A 21,607-nucleotide genomic window follows, 5' to 3' on the forward strand; every position below is an offset into this window, starting at 1 on the left:
GGAACTGTCCAGAGCAGCAGCAAATCCCCATAGAAAACCTCTCCTGCTCTGGACAGTGTCTGACATGGACAGAGGTGGCAGCAGAGAGCACTGTGTCAGACTGGAGAGAATACACCACTTCCTGCAGGACATACAGCAGCTGATAAGTACTGGAAGACTAAAGATTTTTTTTTTATAGACAAATCCTTATAACTTTCTGACACCAGTTGATTTGAAAGAAAAAAAATCACCAGTTTCCCTTTCAGAACTCCCTGAACTAACGTTTTCAATATTATGGTGCGTTCACACCTACAGGATCTGCAGCTGATATTCTGCAGCAGATTTCATTTAAATAGCTGAACACAGCATCAAATCTGCTGCAGATCCTGTAGGTGTGAACGCACCCTTATACAACATTTTTTCGGATAAGTGTTTTCTCCTTGTGAATGAGGCGGCTTCGGCCTGCGATGCTTTCCTGGACTTGGCGCCTTTGATGAAGCCATGCAAATGACTCCTGGGGGTTGTAGGACGTCAGTGTGAATAAACACTGTAATTGCCTCTGTACACTGTGACCTGCGGCCTCTGTCATCATCCCGGCGGTACCATCAGGGCTGGAGATGCCAGGGGGTGATCACAACCATTTGCCGCTGACTGCTGACACCTTTGTGTGACATGGAAGTGCAGGACAGATGGCGACCAGAGACCGAGGCCGGAAAACTCTGTCTGATGGTGCTGGATACAATCTCTGGATAAATAGGAAAACATTTGGGACACGTTTTTGATCTTCTTCAGGGGGCAGGTGCCACGTGCTGCATGTGCTGCGGCTTCATCAGTGACCGCCACCCCCATTAATTCTGCTCATAATGATGATTTGTAAAGCTCCGCCCACTTAGTGCTGATAACCCCTCCCCTCTGTGATGCGTCTCTGCTCGATTCTAAACAGAGCGGGAACTGGGCCGCACCACTGGGATCCCTGCGCCGGTGTCGAGCAGGTACTGCAAAAAAACCCCTTTCAGTCCTGGTGATGGTATATTCCCTTTAAGGAGCTGATGTTTAGCAGGATATACTTCATTTAAGGATAACTCCGCTCCAACCCTTCCCATACTGTATAAATACATCTGAATGCAGAATAACGGACATTCTGTAGTTATATTATACACTTCCAGCTACAGCTAAACCAGGTTCTTTATATTCTGCCATCTGGGGGTGATTTAAAGGTGAGCTGTAAGAACCTGAGATTAATCGTTTCATTGTGTGACAATAAGTTTTGCAGGTGACGTCATGTATATAGATTTGTAATTTACTTCTATTTTAAAATCTCCACTCTTCCAGTACTTTTCAGCTGCCGTATGCCCTGCAGGAAGTGGTGTATTCTCTCCAGTCTGGCACAGTTCTCTGCTGCCACCTCTGTCCATGTCAGGAACTGTCCACAGCAGGAGAGGTTTTCTATGGGGATTTGCTGCTGCTCTGGACAGTTCCTGACATGGACAGAGGTGGCAGCAGAGAGCACTGTGTCAGACTGGAGAGAATACACAACCTTCCTGCAGGATATACAACAGCTGATAAGTACTGGAAGATTGGAGATTTTTAAATAGAAGTAAATTACAAATGTCTATAACTTTCTGACACCAGTTGATTTGTAAGAAGAAAAAAAATCTCTGGAGTTCCCCTTTAATGCAAATGTTATATTCATCTATCAAGTTTTTAGCCGTTCACATGAGAAGCCAGTGATGGATTCTCGGCCGTTGGCAGCTTCTCTATGGGATTCAGGATTCATACTGCACTGGTTTTTGCCTCTTCCTATTATTAGTCTATCCCATCTATTATAATTCTGGGTCACATGAGGAGCCGCTGTACTACTGAGCCCCCCCCCCCCCCCCCCCCCCCGCTGTGTGTAAAGAAAATGTTATTCTGCTGTTATTTTATGTAGTTATGGAAAATCTCATTAAAACGAATTATAACATATACAAACTGTTATACACATCAACTCGCCGGGTTATAACGTAAACTGGGAGAAGCGGAGATAAAGCAGCGCACAGGAGCCCGACACTTTATGGCCGGCATTAAAATACTGTAAAACATTTATCCAAAACATTCACACGTCATCTGTCATGGTGTTAAAGGGTCACACTGGGTGACAGGACGTATTCATCTGCAAAGAGCAATGTCATACGGTAAAGTTGTCATAAAGCTTTAATTTGTTTCATTTGTTGCCATTTAAGTACAAGCGATTTTAACAAACTATGTAATAGGTTTTATTAGGCAAAAAAGCCTCTTTCTGTACTTAAAAAGCTCTTTCCCAGACCCCCCCCCCCCCCCATTATTTCTTATCTGTGCATTATCAGGCAAAGCCATCTACATTACAGGGAAGCCAAGTGAAGACGGGCTTTCTGAGTCCTTTATAACCTATGGAGAGGGGAGGGGCCAAGGGGGATGAGTGAGCAGGGAGAGCATAGAAGCAGCTGTACAGTTTGGAGACTGTCTGGGCACATAAAACGCTGGATTCACAGGTCAGAAAGGTCAGTGCTTATCTGGGATCTTGGTGAGGCTTTTTGATTACAGAAGGAAACTCTTCTGCTTAATAAAAACCTATTACAGATTTTTTTAAAATCACTTGTACTATTGATATTTATTGATGTCTGAAAAATGACATTTACACTTTAAGTATCATGCGTACCTGCCCATGTCGTCAGTTCTCGGCATGATCTACAGGTGACAGATTTCCCTTAGGAATAACTGTATATGAATCCCTATAGATAAATCGTTTTATGAGAAAATATTAAGTACACCATGTAATCTGCAGGTGTGATTAGCAGTCCTGTAGGTGGTCCTTCTGGGAAGGCTGTCAGTCTGTGGATAGGACCGCCCACTGGGCACTTAATTCCAGTAAGATCAATAAATTGACAGCTATGTTTATTATCTTCCTACACACCTATATACCCATCTGCTCAGCTACAATTAAGGGCAGGATGTTTGATACGATGGGTTTACATTATGAGGCTGTTCGGTCACCTTTGTTATGTATGTTTAGTGTATGCGGGGGAAGATCCGGACGTACATGATAAATAACTGTCCGACAATCTGTCCTGTAATCTCTGTCCGGACATTATACGTTAGCGGACAACAACAAATGGATCGATTGACCTAGAAAACACTTCAATCCTGTAGAGTCCAGTAAAAAAAAAATTCCTTTTTTCCTTCAAATTTTTTTTTTCTTGCAATTGGTTCCTTGAAGTGTCGGATGTCACTGTCGGGCACCTGTCATGGCCCCCGTTAAATGTCACAGCATTCACTTTAAATAAAGGCTGTAAATGTGGTGTAAACAACCAAAAAGTTATTACTCAATGGATCCCCCAGCCCGACTGTCACCAACGTGGGGCAGGGTCATAAATCTTTTAGCCATCTACACAGTAAGGATCCGGCATCTGGCTCCGCACCGTTCCTGCACTGCTAGCCCAACAGAGATAACCTTGTGTTCTAGGAACTGGTAAGAGTGGATGAATCCCCCATTATTGTCCCAGGAGGGAAACAAGAATCAGATTGGTAAAATGTCAACCCATTAAGGGGCCTATTAGAGATGAGCAAACTTTTCAAAAGTTGGTTTAGAGGGTTTGCCGAACTTTAATGTAATGTAACTGCACTAAAACAGCTAAATGCTTGCAGGCGTAAAAGCTTCTAACTGTACTTACCTTTCCTCGCTACCTCGAAGTCAGTCTTCTCTGGTCTTTTTCGGTGACAGTCTGCTCAGCCAATCACTGGCCACGGGTGCTGTCTGTCCCAGTCAGCAAGTGACTGAGTGACAGCTAGCTCAGCCAATCACTGGGCAGATAGGACAGATAGAAGGGCTGCAACAGAGATAGAAGGGCTGTAGTAGGGATAGAAAGGCTGTAGGACAGATAGAAGGGCTGTAGTAGGGATAGAAGGGCTGTAGGACAGATAGAAGGGCTGTAGCAGAGATAGAAGGGTTGTAGGAGAGATAGAAGGGCTGTAGGACAGATAGAAGGGCTGTAGGAGAGATAGAAGGGTTGTAGGAGAGATAGAAGGGCTGTAGGACAGATAGAAGAGCTGTAGGAGAGATAGAAGCGCTGTAGGACAGATAGAAGGGCTGTAGGACAGATAGAAGGGCTGTAGGACAGATAGAAGGGCTGTAGGAGAGATAGAAGGGCTGTAGGACAGATAGAAGGGCTGTAGGACAGATAGAAGGGCTGTAGCAGAGATAGAAGGGCTGTAGGACAGATAGAAGGGCTGTAGGACAGATAGAAGGGCTGTAGTAGGGATAGAAGGGCTGTAGGAGAGATAGAAGGGCTGCAACAGAGATAGAAGGGCTGTAGGACAGATAGAAGAGCTGTAGGACAGATAGAAGGGCTGTAGGACAGATAGAAGGGCTGTAGGACAGATAGAAGGGCTGTAGGACAGATAGAAGGGCTGTAGGAGAGATAGAAGGGCTGTAGTAGGGATAGAAGGGCTGTAGGACAGATAGAAGGGCTGTAGGACAGATTGAAGGGCTGTAGGAGAGATAGAAGGGCTGTAGGACAGATAGAAGGGCTGTAGTAGGGATAGAAGGGCTGTAGGACAGATAGAAGGGCTGTAGGACAGATTGAAGGGCTGTAGGAGAGATAGAAGGGCTGTAGGACAGATAGAAGGGCTGTAGGAGAGATAGAAGGGCTGTAGTAGGGATAGAAGGGCTGTAGGACAGATAGAAGGGCTGTAGGACAGATTGAAGGGCTGTAGGACAGATAGAAGGGCTGTAGGACAGATTGAAGGGCTGTAGGACAGATAGAAGGGCTGTAGGACAGATAGAAGGGCTGTAGCAGAGATAGAAGGGCTGTAGGAGAGATAGAAGGGCTGTAGCAGAGATAGAAGGGCTGTAGGAGAGATAGAAAGGCTGTAGGACAGATAGAAGGACTGTAGGACAGATAGAAGGGCTGTAGTAGGGATAGAAAGGCTGTAGGACAGATAGAAGGGCTGTAGCAGAGATAGAAGGGCTGTAGGAGAGATAGAAAGGCTGTAGGACAGATAGAAGGGCTGTAGGAGAGATAGAAGGGCTGTAGGAGAGATAGAAGGGCTGTAGGACAGATAGAAGGGCTGTAGGACAGATAGAAGGACTGTAGGACAGATAGAAGGGCTGTAGTAGGGATAGAAAGGCTGTAGGACAGATAGAAGGGCTGTAGCAGAGATAGAAGGGCTGTAGGAGAGATAGAAAGGCTGTAGGACAGATAGAAGGGCTGTAGGACAGATAGAAGGGCTGTAGGAGAGATAGAAGGGCTGTAGGACAGATAGAAGGGCTGTAGGAGAGATAGAAGGGCTGTAGGAGAGATAGAAGGGCTGTAGGACAGATAGAAGGGCTGTAGCAGAGATAGAAGGGCTGTAGGACAGATAGAAGGGCTGTAGCAGAGATAGAAGGGCTGTAGGACAGATAGAAGGGCTGTAGTAGGGATAGAAAGGCTGTAGGACAGATAGAAGGGCTGCAACAGAGATAGAAGGGCTGTAGGACAGATAGAAGAGCTGTAGTAGGGATAGAAGGGCTGTAGTAGGGATAGAAGGGCTGTAGGACAGATAGAAGGGCTGTAGGACAGATAGAAGGGCTGTAGGAGAGATAGAAGGGCTGTAGGACAGATAGAAGGGCTGTAGGACAGATAGAAGGGCTGTAGGACAGATAGAAGGGCTGTAGTAGGGATAGAAGGGCTGTAGTAGGGATAGAAGGGCTGTAGGAGAGATAGAAGGGCTGTAGTAGGGATAGAAGGGCTGTAGGACAGATAGAAGGGCTGTAGGAGAGATAGAACGGCTGTAGGACAGATAGAAGGGCTGTAGGAGAGATAGAAGGGCTGTAGGACAGATAGAAGGGCTGTAGTAGGGATAGAAGGGCTGTAGGACAGATAGAAGGGCTGTAGGAGAGATAGAAGGGCTGTAGGAGAGATAGAAGGGCTGTAGGACAGATAGAAGGGCTGTAGGACAGATAGAAGGGCTGTAGGAGAGATAGAAGGTCTGTAGGACAGATAGAAGGGCTGTAGGACAGATAGAAGGACTGTAGGACAGATAGAAGGGCTGTAGGACAGATAGAAGGGCTGTAGGACAGATAGAAAGGCTGTAGGACAGATAGAAGGGCTGTAGGACAGATAGAAGGGCTGTAGGACAGATAGAAGGGCTGTAGGACAGATAGAAGGGCTGTAGGACAGATAGAAGGGCTGTAGGACAGATAGAAGGGCTGTAGGAGAGATAGAAGGTCTGTAGGACAGATAGAAGGGCTGTAGGACAGATAGAAGGACTGTAGGACAGATAGAAGGGCTGTAGGACAGATAGAAGGGCTGTAGGACAGATAGAAGGGCTGTAGCAGAGATAGAAGGGCTGTAGGAGAGATAGAAGGGCTGTAGGACAGATAGAAGGGCTGTAGCAGAGATAGAAGGGCTGTAGGACAGATAGAAGGGCTGTAGGAGAGATAGAAGGGCTGTAGGACAGATAGAAGGGCTGTAGCAGAGATAGAAGGGCTGTAGGACAGATAGAAGGGCTGTAGGACAGATAGAAGGGCTGTAGGAGAGATAGAAGGGCTGTAGGAGAGATAGAAGGGCTGTAGGAGAGATAGAAGGGCTGTAGCAGAGATAGAAGGGCTGTAGGACAGATAGAAGGGCTGTAGGACAGATAGAAGGGCTGTAGGACAGATAGAAGGGCTGTAGGACAGATAGAAGGGCTGTAGGACAGATAGAAGGGCTGTAGGAGAGATGAGTCGTTCTGCTAATGAATCCTGACAACTACTCAGACATTCAGGCAGATGTTTTATAGCACTAAACACTTTGCAACGTTTATTCTCCCAATGGAACAGCAAAGCTTCGGCCATGTTGGCCCCAAGTGAAGTTGCCTTTTTAGCTTTTATTTGTTCTATTTCTGAAAAACTTTGTTATATTTCTGTAATGTGAAAGAGGGAAAAGAAAGATCAGACATGCTGGATTTGAAGATGCCTGATCCTTAGTTTCTCTCAGGTCTTCTCATGAGCCAGGGAGGTAAGTGTGCTTAATTATATTTAAACAACCCCTCCCTGGGCATAGCTAAAAAAAATAAAATAGACCCTTCCCTGGACTACACCTTTGATTGACAATTAGTGTCACAGCTCCCCTCCTTCTCCCAGCACAGTGGCCTCTGCACAGGTCACAGAGCATGCTTAAACCCAAAGAAGTCTATCAGTCAGTCCCAGACTATTATTTCTTATGGTTCATTTGGCTGCTGTAAAGCATATCTCCAAATGCTGTCAATCACAGCTCAGGCAAGATGGCTGCCCTCATATAGAAAACAGAATGAAAAAAATCTAGTCTAGAAAATAAAAACAGATAAGGCTAGGTTCACACTGCGTTTTCAGCATCCGTTTAACGGATCCGTTTTTTTTAACGTCCAGAAAAATAGGGTCAGCAACGTTTTTTTGTCCGTTTTGGTCCGTCAAAAAAAACGGATCGGTTTTTTTTAATAATGGAAGTCAATGGAAAAACGGATGCACACAAATGAATCCATTTTTTGCAATCCGTTTTTCATGCGTTTTTTGCAAAAAACGGATGCGTTAAACGGATGCTGAAAACGCAGTGTGAACCTAGCCTAAGAAAGATAAGTAAAGAAAAATAAATATAAAAAAATGTGATATATATTTCCTTGAAGGTAGAAATCAATCTATTTCCAATAAATGTAGGTAATAAAGCGGAAGCATCCCGACCTCTAAGCCTAAACTCTCTGGGGCCTCTTGGATAATCCATGTGCTGGTCCATATCTCCGCTCTTATCCGGGTTTTTCTCGCTTCCTGAACGCTCTTCGGCCGCGGTCGCTTTGGAATTTTCCAGGAAGTCTGAAATACGAGGGGAAATTGTTACCTTTACCCTATAACAGGGGGATTTCCAGGGGTCCTCAGATCTTGTGGCCTGCAGCAGTGAGCGGCTCGGCTTCAGAGGGGGAAAGTAAAACCTTCTAGAATGGAGAGAAGGAAACCCGCCATTCTATAGGTGTCCAATGGAGGAATGTGCCATGTGCTATACAAGGAGCATACGAGCAGCTCTCATCACTACAGGTGTATACAGTACATGGTGCTGCTTTATTTCATTGCATCTGGTGATCTTTAATTTGTCATTGTGTATACCTTGACCAGTGACAGACATTTTTCATATAACATAGGGATCAGAAGCATCACAGTATTAAGCAAAAAAAAAAAAAAAAAAATCTTTCAAATCAACTGGTGCCATGAAGTACTGATAGGTGTTAGATTTGAAATTTAGTTCTATTAAAAAAATTCCAGTCTTCCAATACTTATCAGTTTCTGTATGTCCTGCAGGAAGTTGTGTACTCTTTCCAGTCTGCTCTCTGCTGCCACCTCTGTCCATGTCAGGAACTGTCCAGAGCAGGAGAGGTTTTCTATGGGGATTGTGGATGTCTTTATGTCTGCCATCCGGACAGACGGACGCAAAATCCCATAGTGGTAACATAGATTTCAAACAGATCATCGTCAGCCGGACCTGTTTACACTGGGTTACGTGTGGCCGATAATGGTAACACATGATGCAATCAGCCGAGAAACGTGCATTTTCTAGGACTTATTTAGCCGATAACAGGTGTGTGTAAAAGGGCCTATACGTAATTCTATATTCTTTGGACCCCCCCTCTATGATCATATCCAGGGGTGTCATCCATCCATTACTATCTGAGCAGGTTATACTCTCAGCTATGGAATCACGAGGGACCACAAAAGTATCCGACAAAAGTGACTGTGCAAGGATATAAAAGGATATAAAAAGGATATGTGCAAGGATAGAAAAAGAAGTAGCTTCAGGCAATGTGTGTGAATAGGAGCCTGGATAAGCAGTTGTGCTTCAGCCTCTGAATATCCTATTACCGGTCCTCACCACCCACTGGGTTATTTTATAGGAAAACAATCAGGTGCTTGATCATCCCAAACAGAACAAAAAATGCAAAAAAATTAACACGTAGCATTGGGGTCACACTGTGTTTTTGCAATCCGTTTTATGCAAGAATGGATGAAAAACAGATGAAAAAACGGTTGGATTTGTGTGCATCCATTTTGATCTGTTTTTCTAATGACTTCCATTATAAGAAAAAAAAAAACAACGGATCAACGCATCAGTTTTTTGTGGTCGATGTTATTTTTGTGTTCGCTAAAAAACATGATGATGGAAGTCAATTGAAAAACAGATCAAAACGCATGACCACAAATGAATAATGCATCATTTTTGCATAAAACGGATGAAAAAAAAAAACAACTGCAAAAATGCAGCCTCATTTCCTCCCTAGTCTTCTTGCTTGATATGGACGCCTGGGGGTGGAAAGGGCATTAGGCTAATCTTTTTAAAGAGCAGGAAGAGTTGGCGGTGTGAAGGCGGTTACCGTTCTATTTTGAGCTGTGAGGGGATTATTCAATAACAGTGAATTATCACCTGAACTAAAGTACAGGCTACAGCGGTAATCTGGCGTCATGGACGATCAGCGGAGAAGACGGGTGACTGAATCAGCTCTAATCATTCATCACTTTGCGGTAGAGCAGCGTCCACGGCTATGGCGATGTACCAGCCAAGTAAGGAAGACATTGTTGGCCCCATAAGTCCATAGATGGGTCAGTAAGATGTAAACGGACCCCTTATGTTTTGTCGGTGGGAGACATCTTATACAGTAGCTGCTGGGTGGACTATCTGTTCTTCCATAGACGGAATCGGCAGTCACATTTCTTTACTACTGACTAATCCTTGGCAAACTAGTTGGCAGGTTATAATGCCTTATTCCTATTTATCATCTATGCCATGGGTATACATTGGAAAATTATTAAAGGGGAAGTCCGGTGTTGGACATTTTTTCCAAAAGAGCCAGGGAGGAGATGAATGAACATAACAACATGCACCGACCTCGCTGGGGTCGTCTGTCCTCCGCTCCCGTTCCCAGTCACTTCCTGGTCTGAGCGGGAACCTGGGTTATGTCAGCCAGTCAGCAGCTCCGGCAGAGTCCCCCCGTTTTCTGTTGCTATGTCGACTAGCAGTCGTAGATCTGGGAAGTTTTTTTCCTACAATAAGAACCATGAAACAATAGAATATTTGATGCATAATTTGTTGACTGTTTTTAAAAGTAGTCGTAATAGAGAGACATAATATTATAGGTTATGTATAGTAGACTGCCGGAGACGCGGTGGGGATCCGAGGATTTATCAGGAAAAACTGCTTCTGGGAAGGAATTTTTCCCTATAATACTGGTCAACAAATTTTCAAAAGTTGTTTGGTTCAGAAATAAAATTCTCCATTTCTTAATGATTTTTATGTGCTGAATTCAAATATCACGAGGAAAAGTGTGAATTGTCTCTAGTTTCTATGATATGGAAGAGTTCTCATGTTACTGTTTTGTGAATTGTATAGCCTGTTGCCACGGGGCGCCTCCAACAGGCTACAGGCTAGAGATATCTGGCTATCCCGTGTTTTGAGATTCGCAACCGAGACTGCACGGACTCTTGTTTTGCGTAACTGTCCAACAGTAATCTCCAAGCATTGATGGGTTCCATTTACCCCGATACCTTAGGCTAGGTTCACACTGCATTTTTGCAATGTTTTTTTCATCCGTTTTTTTTGCAGAAAACGCATGAAAAATGGATGCATTTGTGTGCATCCATTTTGATCCGTTTTACCATTGACTTCCATTATACAAAAAAAACGGATCGAAATGGATCTGTTTTTTTTAACGAACACAAAAGTAGTGTTGACACTACTTTTGTGTCAGTTAAAAAAAAAACTAATCCTTTTTTTTTAATAATGGAAGTCAATGGAAAAGCAGATCAAAACGGATGCACACAAATGCATCTGTTTTTTTCATCCGTTATTCGCAAAAAAAGGATGAAAAACACGGATAGCAAAAACGCAGTGTGAACCTAGCCTTATACCATAACTATTGGTCATTCTAAGATGATGCAATATACCAGTTGATGATGCAATACTGATGATGCAAACTTTTCCCAGTATTGTATCATAGGCTGTGAGAAGTATAGAAAGTATGTCTATATCTGGAAAATTAGAGGCAATTTCAAAATTTTAACATCATTTTCGATCTCAGTGCCCAAAAATTAGTTATGTTCAACTGTTTTCATGTCGGAACCTTTTTGGCTGTTGACGAGTGTAATGGGAGATCATTTTCAGCTACTTTATAGGGGTTATTTTGGCTTCTACTGTATCAGCATGGTGGGATAACAAGTGACGGACGATGGTTGAAGAAACTATGTAACAACAATAAAAAAAAAGGTGAAAAATTCTGAATATTTTAGATTATTGGATAAATGATCTTCAGCCACTGTATCTCCTTCCTTGCCTCGGCTCAGCTGGTTATACACATAAGAGAACTGGAGAGAACATCTGCCCCGACTTCCCCATCAGCTTCTGAGCTAGGCTGAGTGTAACGTACAGACACTAATCTTATGTGGATGACAGCTTCGCCGTTTCACCTATGTTATTGTTTATTTGTATATTTGTTATTCCTGATAGGATGGTGTGTTTCTGGAATATTCCATTGTGAGCCCAACTGGGGAAAGTGATATAAATGGCAGCAACTGGTAAGAGCAGGATGTGGGGGCAGGCTGTGAGTGGTTCAGCACTGGTGGTTAATCTGTATACAATGTAGCCAGCGTCACTTCCAGTCTGGGAGCCCCCTCAGGATATGGCTCCTCTTCTGGGTCTTCTGCTTGAAGCGCTGGAGCCAGAAGATGCAAATCGATTGCGTCTTTACTGGTGATGGTTTTGAATGGGTGCGGTGCCGGATTATCGAACAGGCCGCAAGGGGAGCGATGCAACAAGCTTTCCCCTGTTACCGTTTCATCTGCGTCGGAGGGAAACGCCGGATCAATTTAAAACGGGCCTAAAAAGGTGTCGAGTCGGCTCTACGCAAGTAACAAGGAAGAGCTTGTAGGGGTTCCAGGGTTTCAGGAGAAAAATAACCTATTACCTAAATAATGACGCCGATTGTAATAATAATTATTGTCCATTTGAGTCCAGAACTGGCATTGTCATTAGTACGGCTGAAGCTTCCATAACGCTGGGCTTGAAATGGACTACAAATTAACTCAGTACCTTTTTGACTTGGAAATATGATAAGGAAGTATTCCCATGTTGCAGTTTTTTGTTGTTTTTTTTTTGCAAAAATTTCATGCACTGTAGTTTTTTTGTTTTAAAAAATATTTATGTCGTTTTTGGAGCCAAAGCAAAGTGTATCACATTGTGGCTCCGTCCTGAGACCCACTCTAATTGGGAGTTGCAGCCGGGTGAGGCACACTGTAGCTTCCTCCACTCCCTGGCTGGCTACCTAATCTGACTGGTTACAGGAGCTGGGCCCCATAGACTGTCATAGAGCCCCATAGACTGTCATAGAGCCCCACTCCAGTAATCATTGGAATAAAGTGGCGGGCTGCGGCCATGTGCTTCACCCATCTATAACTCACAATCACAGCTGGACTCAAGGCTGAGACATGGTGCAATACAAGCCTTTGGCCTGGACTGTCTTACATTTACTCTCTAGTTACCTAACACCTTATCATAGAATGTTACTATACTTACCTAACCATAGAACGTTACTATACTTACCTAACCATAGAACGTTACTATACTTACCTAACCATAGAACGTTACTATACTTACCTAACCATAGAATGTTACTATACTTACCTAACCATAGAATGTTACTATACTTACCTAACCATAGAATGTTACTATACACACCTAACCATAGAATGTTACTATACTTACCTAACCATAGAATGTTACTATACTTACCTAACCATAGAATGTTACTATACTTACCTAACCATAGAATGTTACTATACTTACCTAACCAAAGAACGTTACTATACTTACCTAACCATAGAACGTTACTATACTTACCTAACCATAGAACGTTACTATACTTGCCTAACCATAGAATTTTGCTATACTTACCTAACCATAGAATGTTACTATACTTACCTAACCATAGAACGTTACTATACTTACCTAACCATAGAACGTTACTATACTTACCTAACCATAGAATGTTACTATACTTACCTAACCATAGAACGTTACTATACTTACCATGCATTTTCTTCTTGTCTGCAGTTGTTTCACACAAATGGCAAAATCGCTGTACTTAATGGGGCGGCTGATGGAGAAGGAGTGGTGGAAGGACTACAAGCCTCAGATGTCAATGGACATGGAATAGAAGAAATAATAGCAGTTGTTAAAGAAGGTATAGTATAGGTTTTTTTACAAGCATGTCCAGCATGGCGGCTCAGTGGTTAGCACTAGACGTGAGCGAATCTCAAGCATGCTGGTATGTGTCCGGACCTGAGCGTACGGCGTTTAATTACTAGGGGCTAAAGAAGTTGATTTCAGTTCTAGGGTGTCATGGAAAACCTAGATATATACTATGGCCTATAGTAATCCGAGCGTGCTGGAGATCTGCTCATCATTAGTTGTCACTGATGCCTGGAAATAATGAGATCCTGGGGTCCCACCCAGGACAGCATCTCCAATGTTCCTCCTCTGCCTGCATTATACACACTGTACATCAGTCCTTTATTTATTCCTCAGCACTTTACATTGTGTCATCACTCAGGTCGGTCCCTGTCCCCACATGTCAGAGGAGAGTGGAGGTGTGTGAGCCCTCCCATAGAGTCTCCATTTGACACTAAGGCAGGTGGGATTCTGTGGTGGAGAGCTCAGCTGCAGAATTCTGCTGAATTCACTCAGTGTGAACTGGCCCTTAGGGTGCACAATCTACAGTCACCAATCTGTTTGGGAATGTGGAAGAAAACTCATGTAAACACAAGGAGAACATACAAACTCCTTGCCAATGTCGTCCTTTGTGGGATGTGATTCCAGAACCCCAGTGCTGGATGACTGGGACATATGCACATAGTGATGTCACATAGTGTGGTTCTCGGCTGCTCAGCTTTTGCTTTATGTTAGGCTTGGGCTCCGGTGTTGTGGTGCAGTAACCCAATGGCCGGTTTACTATCCCCAATGGTCGGTAAGCTCCGAGAGCGTTTGGGGTCACTTGGGCACTTGTCACGCTAGCCTGGAGTGGTAGCAGACTCACCCAGGTAGTTGGTACCGCCACTCACAGAACAGGGAAATTATCCAAGTATACAGTGGTGTGTGGTTGCTGACAGATTTGACCAGAGTCCTGTGCGTTTAGTCAAAAAATATAACACTTTACTGAAGGAAGGTTCAGATTCAACAGTACACGTGATACTGTGGTGCAAATTTTGACACACAACGTTAATGCTGACACAGAGGTAACCAGTGCTTGTAGAAGAAGGTGCTTTGTAGAGACAGGAAGGGAAGAGAAGTTGCCAGAGGAGCCCTTGTGAATGTGCTCAGCCGGAACAGGTGTAAAAGTAGAGATAAGAAGATACTTGTACTCATGGATGCCAGTAGTTGCTCTGGACCGCCTTATGCCCCCTAGTTGCATCCTAGGTGGGGAATACGAGCCCCAGTCATCGATTATCTGGGAGCAGCAGACTTCTGAGACTTCCCAGTCGTCCTGCGCTGCGCAGTAGGATACGTAGACTCTTTTCCCTGGTAGCTTTGTCCTACTGGGGTCAGTTCCTCTTGCTTCAGAATACTGCCCTGCATTTTTTAGAAGGGTTCCTGGTAGTGTCTAAGAGGGAAAATTTTGTAAAGAGCTAGTGTCTCACACATCCGTCCGCTTGGACCTTCAACTACTAAATCCCCACTTCCTCCCACCAGGAACTAACTCCTCCTTCAGAGAGAAGAGACAGGATAGGACAGGAGAAAATAAGCACCTCTGACTGGTCAGCAATACAACACATGACAACATGAGTAACCCTTGGTGACTTTAGCCGTGCAACAGGTGAACCTAAACAGTAGTGACACCTAGTGGGAAAAACACAATACTTCATCTCCCGCTTGTGAACCTAAAAGAGTGACTTACTCAGGTGCTCTAGACAGCACCAGTGGTGGGACACCACAATTACATCTAAGTAAAAAAAAGTCGTACAAAAAGTTGCAAAAATTGTCAAGAAAAGTAAAAAAGTGTGCAAACAAATTTACCTGGTACTAACCAGACGGACGCCTGCACCAGTTTGTGCGACATTTTAAAAAGTTGCAAATGTTAAATGGTAAAATTCTAAAAAAATTCACCCGTCAAATACCGGTTCATAGAGAACTTAGACGAAAAATGGGTGAAACATCCAATTATTACACTAAAATAGGCGGAAAGCCCTTGATAAATGTCCCTAAATGCATCTAGATATAAACATTGATATTTGCATCACGTTACACAAATAATAAACTATTATGCGGCAAAGTGATGACAACAACACAGTTTCCTCCATCTGCATAAAGAGAACAGAGGCTTATATATATATATATATATATATATATATATATATATATATATATATATATATATATCAGTCTTTCATATATATATATCATTGCCTCCAGATACAATGCATGTGATCAGTAATCCATCAGCATGGTGACAGCTCAGACCTTATAGATGTTCTGGATTCTTGGTACATAGAAGAACCCGACGAGTTTTTCTAGCTGTTTCCTGCCGTCTCTCGCTCTCCAGCACCGGCGGCCGGGGAGGGGGTTTCGCTTCTGACAGCTTCTCTTGGAAGTTGTTTGGAGCTGAATGACAGGAAATAATTGCAGGATGATTAAATTTTGCTCCATTGGTCATGAATGACCCGGAGCTCCACACGGAGAGAGGACAGGATGGAGAAAGTGGAGCTGATGATGATTGTTTTGTGTATAATGTGAGATAGGAGCCGGATATTTCTGCACCTCGTGCCTTTTGGCGAACGTCACCTGCTTAACCCTTCAGCTCCCACACGTTTCATCCTTAGGATTTTACAAATGAAGGAAATCCATCTTATTTTTGAGTATCTCATGGATACCTTTCTCTGCTAACTTTGATAATGACTGGGTATTGTTCCATGGAGGACATTTGGGTAAAGATACAAAGGCCCCCGTAATTTTGGTGCCAATCACCATTTGGTCCATTAAAGTCAATGGGCCAGCCAGCAACATGTGGCGGTTCCCATCGGCAGATGTTTTGGACGGATTGCTGGTTTATTCCTCTGATATATGGAGAGGATATTGGGATGAGATTGGGGCTGTATTCGGTCACCACATTGACATGCTACTATCTGAGGGCATTGTGCTTTTGTTGCTTTTCCTACAGTCACATTGGTTCATTGTAAGCAGAGTTCCCCAGTACAGGGGGTGAGCCATCCTGTTTTGACCTCCTGTGTTCCTGTTACTTCCTTTTCTATGGAAAGGTCAGGTCAGCTGTCTGGACTTTGGTTTTCCGACACTTCCCAGTGGAGCAGGAATGGCCTTTAAAGGAGAAGTCCGACCATAACAAAGTTTTGTCAGGGGGGGAAAGGACCACCATTGCTTTCTTACCTCTCCCCGTGTCCACGATGCGCTGCCTGACCGACCTTGGGATTCCCTGCTGGAAGGTATTATTATTCCCGTCCCGACTGATGGACATCCTGCTCAGCCAATTAGTGACTGCAATGTGCAATGGGATGTTAATGGGGCCGGCACTTACATACTCACAGAGGGATGACAATCTGGCTGCGAGTATGTCTGCTCATCCAAAATGAATGACAAGGGATCCGCAGGGGATCCGTTACGTGTAAAGCTACCCTAAAATCCTATTACTGATCCTTCTGTATGAATTAGTGGCTGTCTGACAAACAATAAAACAAATGAATTAGTCCCTAAGCCCTAAACCCTACATATATACACATATACACACACATATACATACACACGCATATACACATACAAACACAGACATACATATACATACACATATACATACACACGCATATACACATACACACACACACATAGACATACATATACATACACAAATACACACACACACACATATGCACACACATATATACATATACACGCATATACACACACACATAGACATACATATACATACACATATACACACACATATACATACACACGCATATACACATACACACACACATACACACACACACATATATACATACACATACATACACACATAGACATACATATACATACACATATACACACATACACACACACATATGCACACACATACACATACATAGGCATACACACACACACACATACACATATATATACATGTATACAAAGACATACACACACAGACACATACACACATACACTTTTACACGCATACACATATACATACATACACATATATATACTACACGTATATATACACTTATACACACACAAATACCCACACATACATATACACATATACACACATTCACATACACACATATATATACACACATAAACATATATACACACACACACACACACACACACTTATACACACATACATATACACATATAAACACCATGGAGGAAATTTAACAAACATGGTGTAAAGTGAAGCTGGCTCAGTCGCCCCCGGCAACCAATCAGATTCCACCTTTCATTTTCCAAAGAGTCTGTGAGAAATGAGAGGTGGAATCTGATTGGTTGCCGGGGGACTCTGAGCCAATGTCACTTTACACCATGTCTGATAGATCTCCCCCTATGTGTCCATGTGACTGGATTTCCTTTATCACACACATACGTTCGGTGCATTTGTTGCCCCATTTGGTGTGGAGGACGCTCCGCAGATAGTGGGGGAGGATAAGTTTCCCCTCATTCATTGTGAAAGGTTTCTACGCTCTGAGGTCTGAGCAGGAATAAAAGAACAATAGTATAAAAGACAAGTTCAATTTACATCTGGTAAATCCCACAGGTCTGAGCTGAAAGGAGCTTCCTCTGGTATTAGGGTCTGTGAGGGGAGTTCAAAAGATAAGGGGGGGGGGGGGGGGGTCTTTGGTTTGCAAATGCTAATACCCCATGAAGTAATGTGCTGGATGGGGGGATCAGGGGGAGTCACAGCAGCAGCCACCTACAGGAGGAACAACTTAAAGGGCTTCTCTCCATGGGGTCTGGGGGCTGGCGGACAATGGCCTGGGTGGGGTGGGAGGAAGGGGGAGTGTTGTGGAGCACTCAGGCAGCTCACAGGCAGAAAGCTTGTTATAGGGTGTGAGGGAAACTCCACTCTCACAGATCCCTCTAAGAAGAGCACAGGGATGGTACACAGCTTCTACCAAAGAGCTGGACTGTGCTGTAAGCAAGCTGTGACCGACATCTGCCGCCTGCCCTAGTGGGATACAACTACTACTGCTACTACTACTACTACTACTACTACTACCGCTACTACTACTACTACTACTACTACTACTACTACTACTACTACTACTACTACTACTACTGCAGCAGCAATACACAGGACTGAGGAGGTCACAGGGGACACACTATGCTTGGCACCATTACACTGACTGGTAAGACCACTTCTATACTGGAGCTTATGTAGGTTCCATCAGGACCTGGAAGGATTACAGGGGGCATTACACACCTGATAGTGAATGCTATGGCAGCCATTACTATATTACACATAGACCCTGTAAGGATTACAGGAGGCATTACACACCTGATAGTGAATGCTATGGCAGCCATTACTATATTACATGCACATAGACCCTGTAAGGATTACAGGAGGCATTACACACCTGATAGTGAATGCTATGGCAGCCATTACTATATTACATGCACATAGACCCTGTAAGGATTACAGGAGGCATTACACACCTGATAGTGAATGCTATGGCAGCCATTACTATATTACACATAGACCCTTTAAGGATTACAGGAGGCATTACAGACCTGATAGTGAATGCTATGGCAGCCATTACTATATTACATGCACATAGACCCTCTATTCTGAGTTTTCCAGAAATATTTAAGTTTGCAAAACTTTTTTTTCTGTTCTAAGTCCAGCGAGTATTACGGGATTGTTGGTTGGATGAGTGAATGGATCTTATGTTTAGGAATAATCCCATTTACGTTGTCTATAATAATATTTTTTTCTTGTATTTTGCTGTATTACCTCTATGTTATATCTATGTCTAGCTGGTTTAGGTGTGTCCCTCTATGTGAGTTCCCAGCAGTCTGGGGGATGCCGGCACTAGTATGCTGGATGTGCCACCATCTAATATATTGTGGGATGATTTCCAGCTGATCACATAGATGTCTGAGCAGCAGTCTGTTGGGGGTGATAGTCGGACATGGTAATGAGTGATATGGGAAAGATGCTGTGCTGGTTAATACAAGAACTAGTATCAATACTGGTAGATTTTACTGAGAATTATTCATTTACTGAGGAAGCTGTAGTGTTATATTACACCATACTGCCCAAACCTCCAATACTGCCAATGGGTCAGCTCTGAGAGAGGCTTTTGTAAGATATAAGGGTCCAGGCATGGATCAGCCCCCCCCCCCCCCCCAGTGCAGCTAGGGTAGAGCAGCCCCCCAGTCCTCCAGTGCAGCTAGTGTGGAGCAGCCCCCCAGTCCTCCAGTGCAGCTAGTGTGGAGCAGCCCCTCAGTCCTCCAGTGCAGCTAGTGTGGAGCAGCCCCCCAGTCCTCCAGTCCAGCTAGTGTGGAGCAGCCCCTCAGTCCTCCAGTGCAGCTAGTGTGGAGCAGCCCCCCAGTCCTCCAGTGCAGCTAGTGTGGAGCAGCCCCCCAGTCCTCCAGTGCAGCTAGTGTGGAGCAGCCCCCCAGTCCTCCAGTGCAGCTAGTGTGGAGCAGCCCCCCAGTCCTCCAGTGCAGCTAGTGTGGAGCAGCCCCCCAGTCCTCCAGTGCAGCTAGTGTGGAGCAGCCCCCCAGTCCTCCAGTGCAGCTAGTGTGGAGCAGACCCCCAGTCCTCCAGTGCAGCTAGTGTGGAGCAGCCCCCCAGTCCTCCAGTGCAGCTAGTGTGGGGCAGCCCCTCAGTCCTCCAGTGCAGCTAGTGTGGAGCAGCCCCCCAGTCCTCCAGTGCAGCTAGGGTGGAGCAGCCTCTCAGTCCTCCAGTGCAGCTAGTGTGGGGCAGCCCCTCAGTCCTCCAGTGCAGCTAGTGTGGGGCAGCCCCTCAGTCCTCCAGTGCAGCTAGTGTGGAGCAGCCCCCCAGTCCTCCAGTGCAGCTAGGGTGGAGCAGCCTCTCAGTCCTCCAGTGCAGCTAGTGTGGGGCAGCCCCTCAGTCCTCCAGTGCAGCTAGTGTAGAGCAGCCCCCCAGTACAGCTAGTGTGGAGCAGCCCCCCAGTACAGCTAGTGTGGAGCAGCCCCCCAGTGCAGCTAGTGTGGAGCAGCCCCCCAGTCCAGCTAGTGTGGAGCAGCCCCCCAGTGCAGCTAGTGTGGAGCAGCCCCTCAGTCCTCCAGTGCAGCTAGTGTGGAGCAGCCCCCCAGTGCAGCTAGTGTAGAGCAGCCCCCCAGTACAGCTAGTGTGGAGCAGCCCCCCAGTCCTCCAGTGCAGCTAGTGTGGAGCAGCCCCCCAGTCCTCCAGTGCAGCTAGTGTGGAGCAGCCCCCCAGTCCTCCAGTGCAGCTAGTGTGGAGCAGCCCCCCAGTCCTCCATTGCAGCTAGTTTGGTGCAGAGCCCATAACTCTACTTAGTAAATAACTGGAAGGCAAGAGGTTAATTCCCAGGGTTTGGTGTCCTCTTACTTCTATTAGTCAGCTGCCACTGTCCTCATTTGTAAGTGATCCTGCAGGGAGTCCCCGGGGGAACCTGCCCATTTAACCCCTTTATGCATTTGGTTCAGATCAGCAGGAAACGTCGAGGTCTTCACCATTATTATCCATGGAGTTGGATTACTAAGGACCCTATTACACGGGACGATTATCGTGCAAAAAATCGTTATATTGTTCAAGTTTAAACAATAATTGTTCTGTGTAATTTCTGGCAAAAATTGAAAAAGTCTTCGTATGTCGTTGATCGTTGATTTAGATCTGAACCTAAAACTATCGTTAATCGTTCGTTGTAATTCCACATTTGTTTGCTGAAGTTCCGCATTTGTTCACTAATCGTTCATTGTTTTGCTGGGATCAGAAGGAGTAAACGATCATAATAACAATCGCAATAACGATCGGAACTACTGACCATTGTTCTGTGTAATATGGTGAGCGATTTTAGGTTAACGATAAACAATCTCGTTTGCGATCATTTATCGTTAAAAATCGATTTGTGTAATAGGACCCGAAGTCTCTGGACTTTTTTATAATAATGAAATTGATATGTACAGATACATTTTGCTTTTATAGTCTGATAGAGCAATAATCATGTAGTAGCTGCCCCCATCTGCCTGCAGGATCAGCATGGTGTGTGCACCTATCTATCTATCTCCTATCTATCTATCTATCTATCTATCTATCTATCTATCTATCTATCTCCTATCTATCTATCTATCTATCTATCTATCTATCTATCTATCTATCTATCTCCTATCTATCTATCTATCTATCTATCTATCTATCTCCTATCTATCTATCTATCTATCTATCTATCTATCTCCTATCTATCTATCTCCTATCTATCTATCTATCTATCTATCTATCTATCTCCTATCTATCTATCTATCTATCTATCTATCTATCTATCTATCTCCTATCTATCTATCTATCTATCTATCTATCTCCTATCTATCTATCTATCTATCTATCTCCTATCTATCTATCTCCTATCTATCTATCTCCTATCTAT

General features: G+C 44.3%; 1 protein-coding gene across 1 annotated transcript in view; it reads left to right on the forward strand.

Moving 5' to 3' along the window:
• The window catches only part of AKAP12 (A-kinase anchoring protein 12), a 113,206-nt gene that overhangs the window by 62,134 nt on the left and 29,465 nt on the right, over positions 1–21,607 (forward strand). The window contains exon 2 of the mRNA XM_069954579.1: positions 13,077–13,206. Coding sequence (XP_069810680.1) covers positions 13,077–13,206 — 130 coding nt within the window. The remainder of the gene's footprint in view (positions 1–13,076; positions 13,207–21,607) is intronic.

Source organism: Dendropsophus ebraccatus, chromosome 15 (assembly GCF_027789765.1).
Source record: "Dendropsophus ebraccatus isolate aDenEbr1 chromosome 15, aDenEbr1.pat, whole genome shotgun sequence".
Lineage (NCBI taxonomy): Eukaryota > Metazoa > Chordata > Amphibia > Anura > Hylidae > Dendropsophus > Dendropsophus ebraccatus.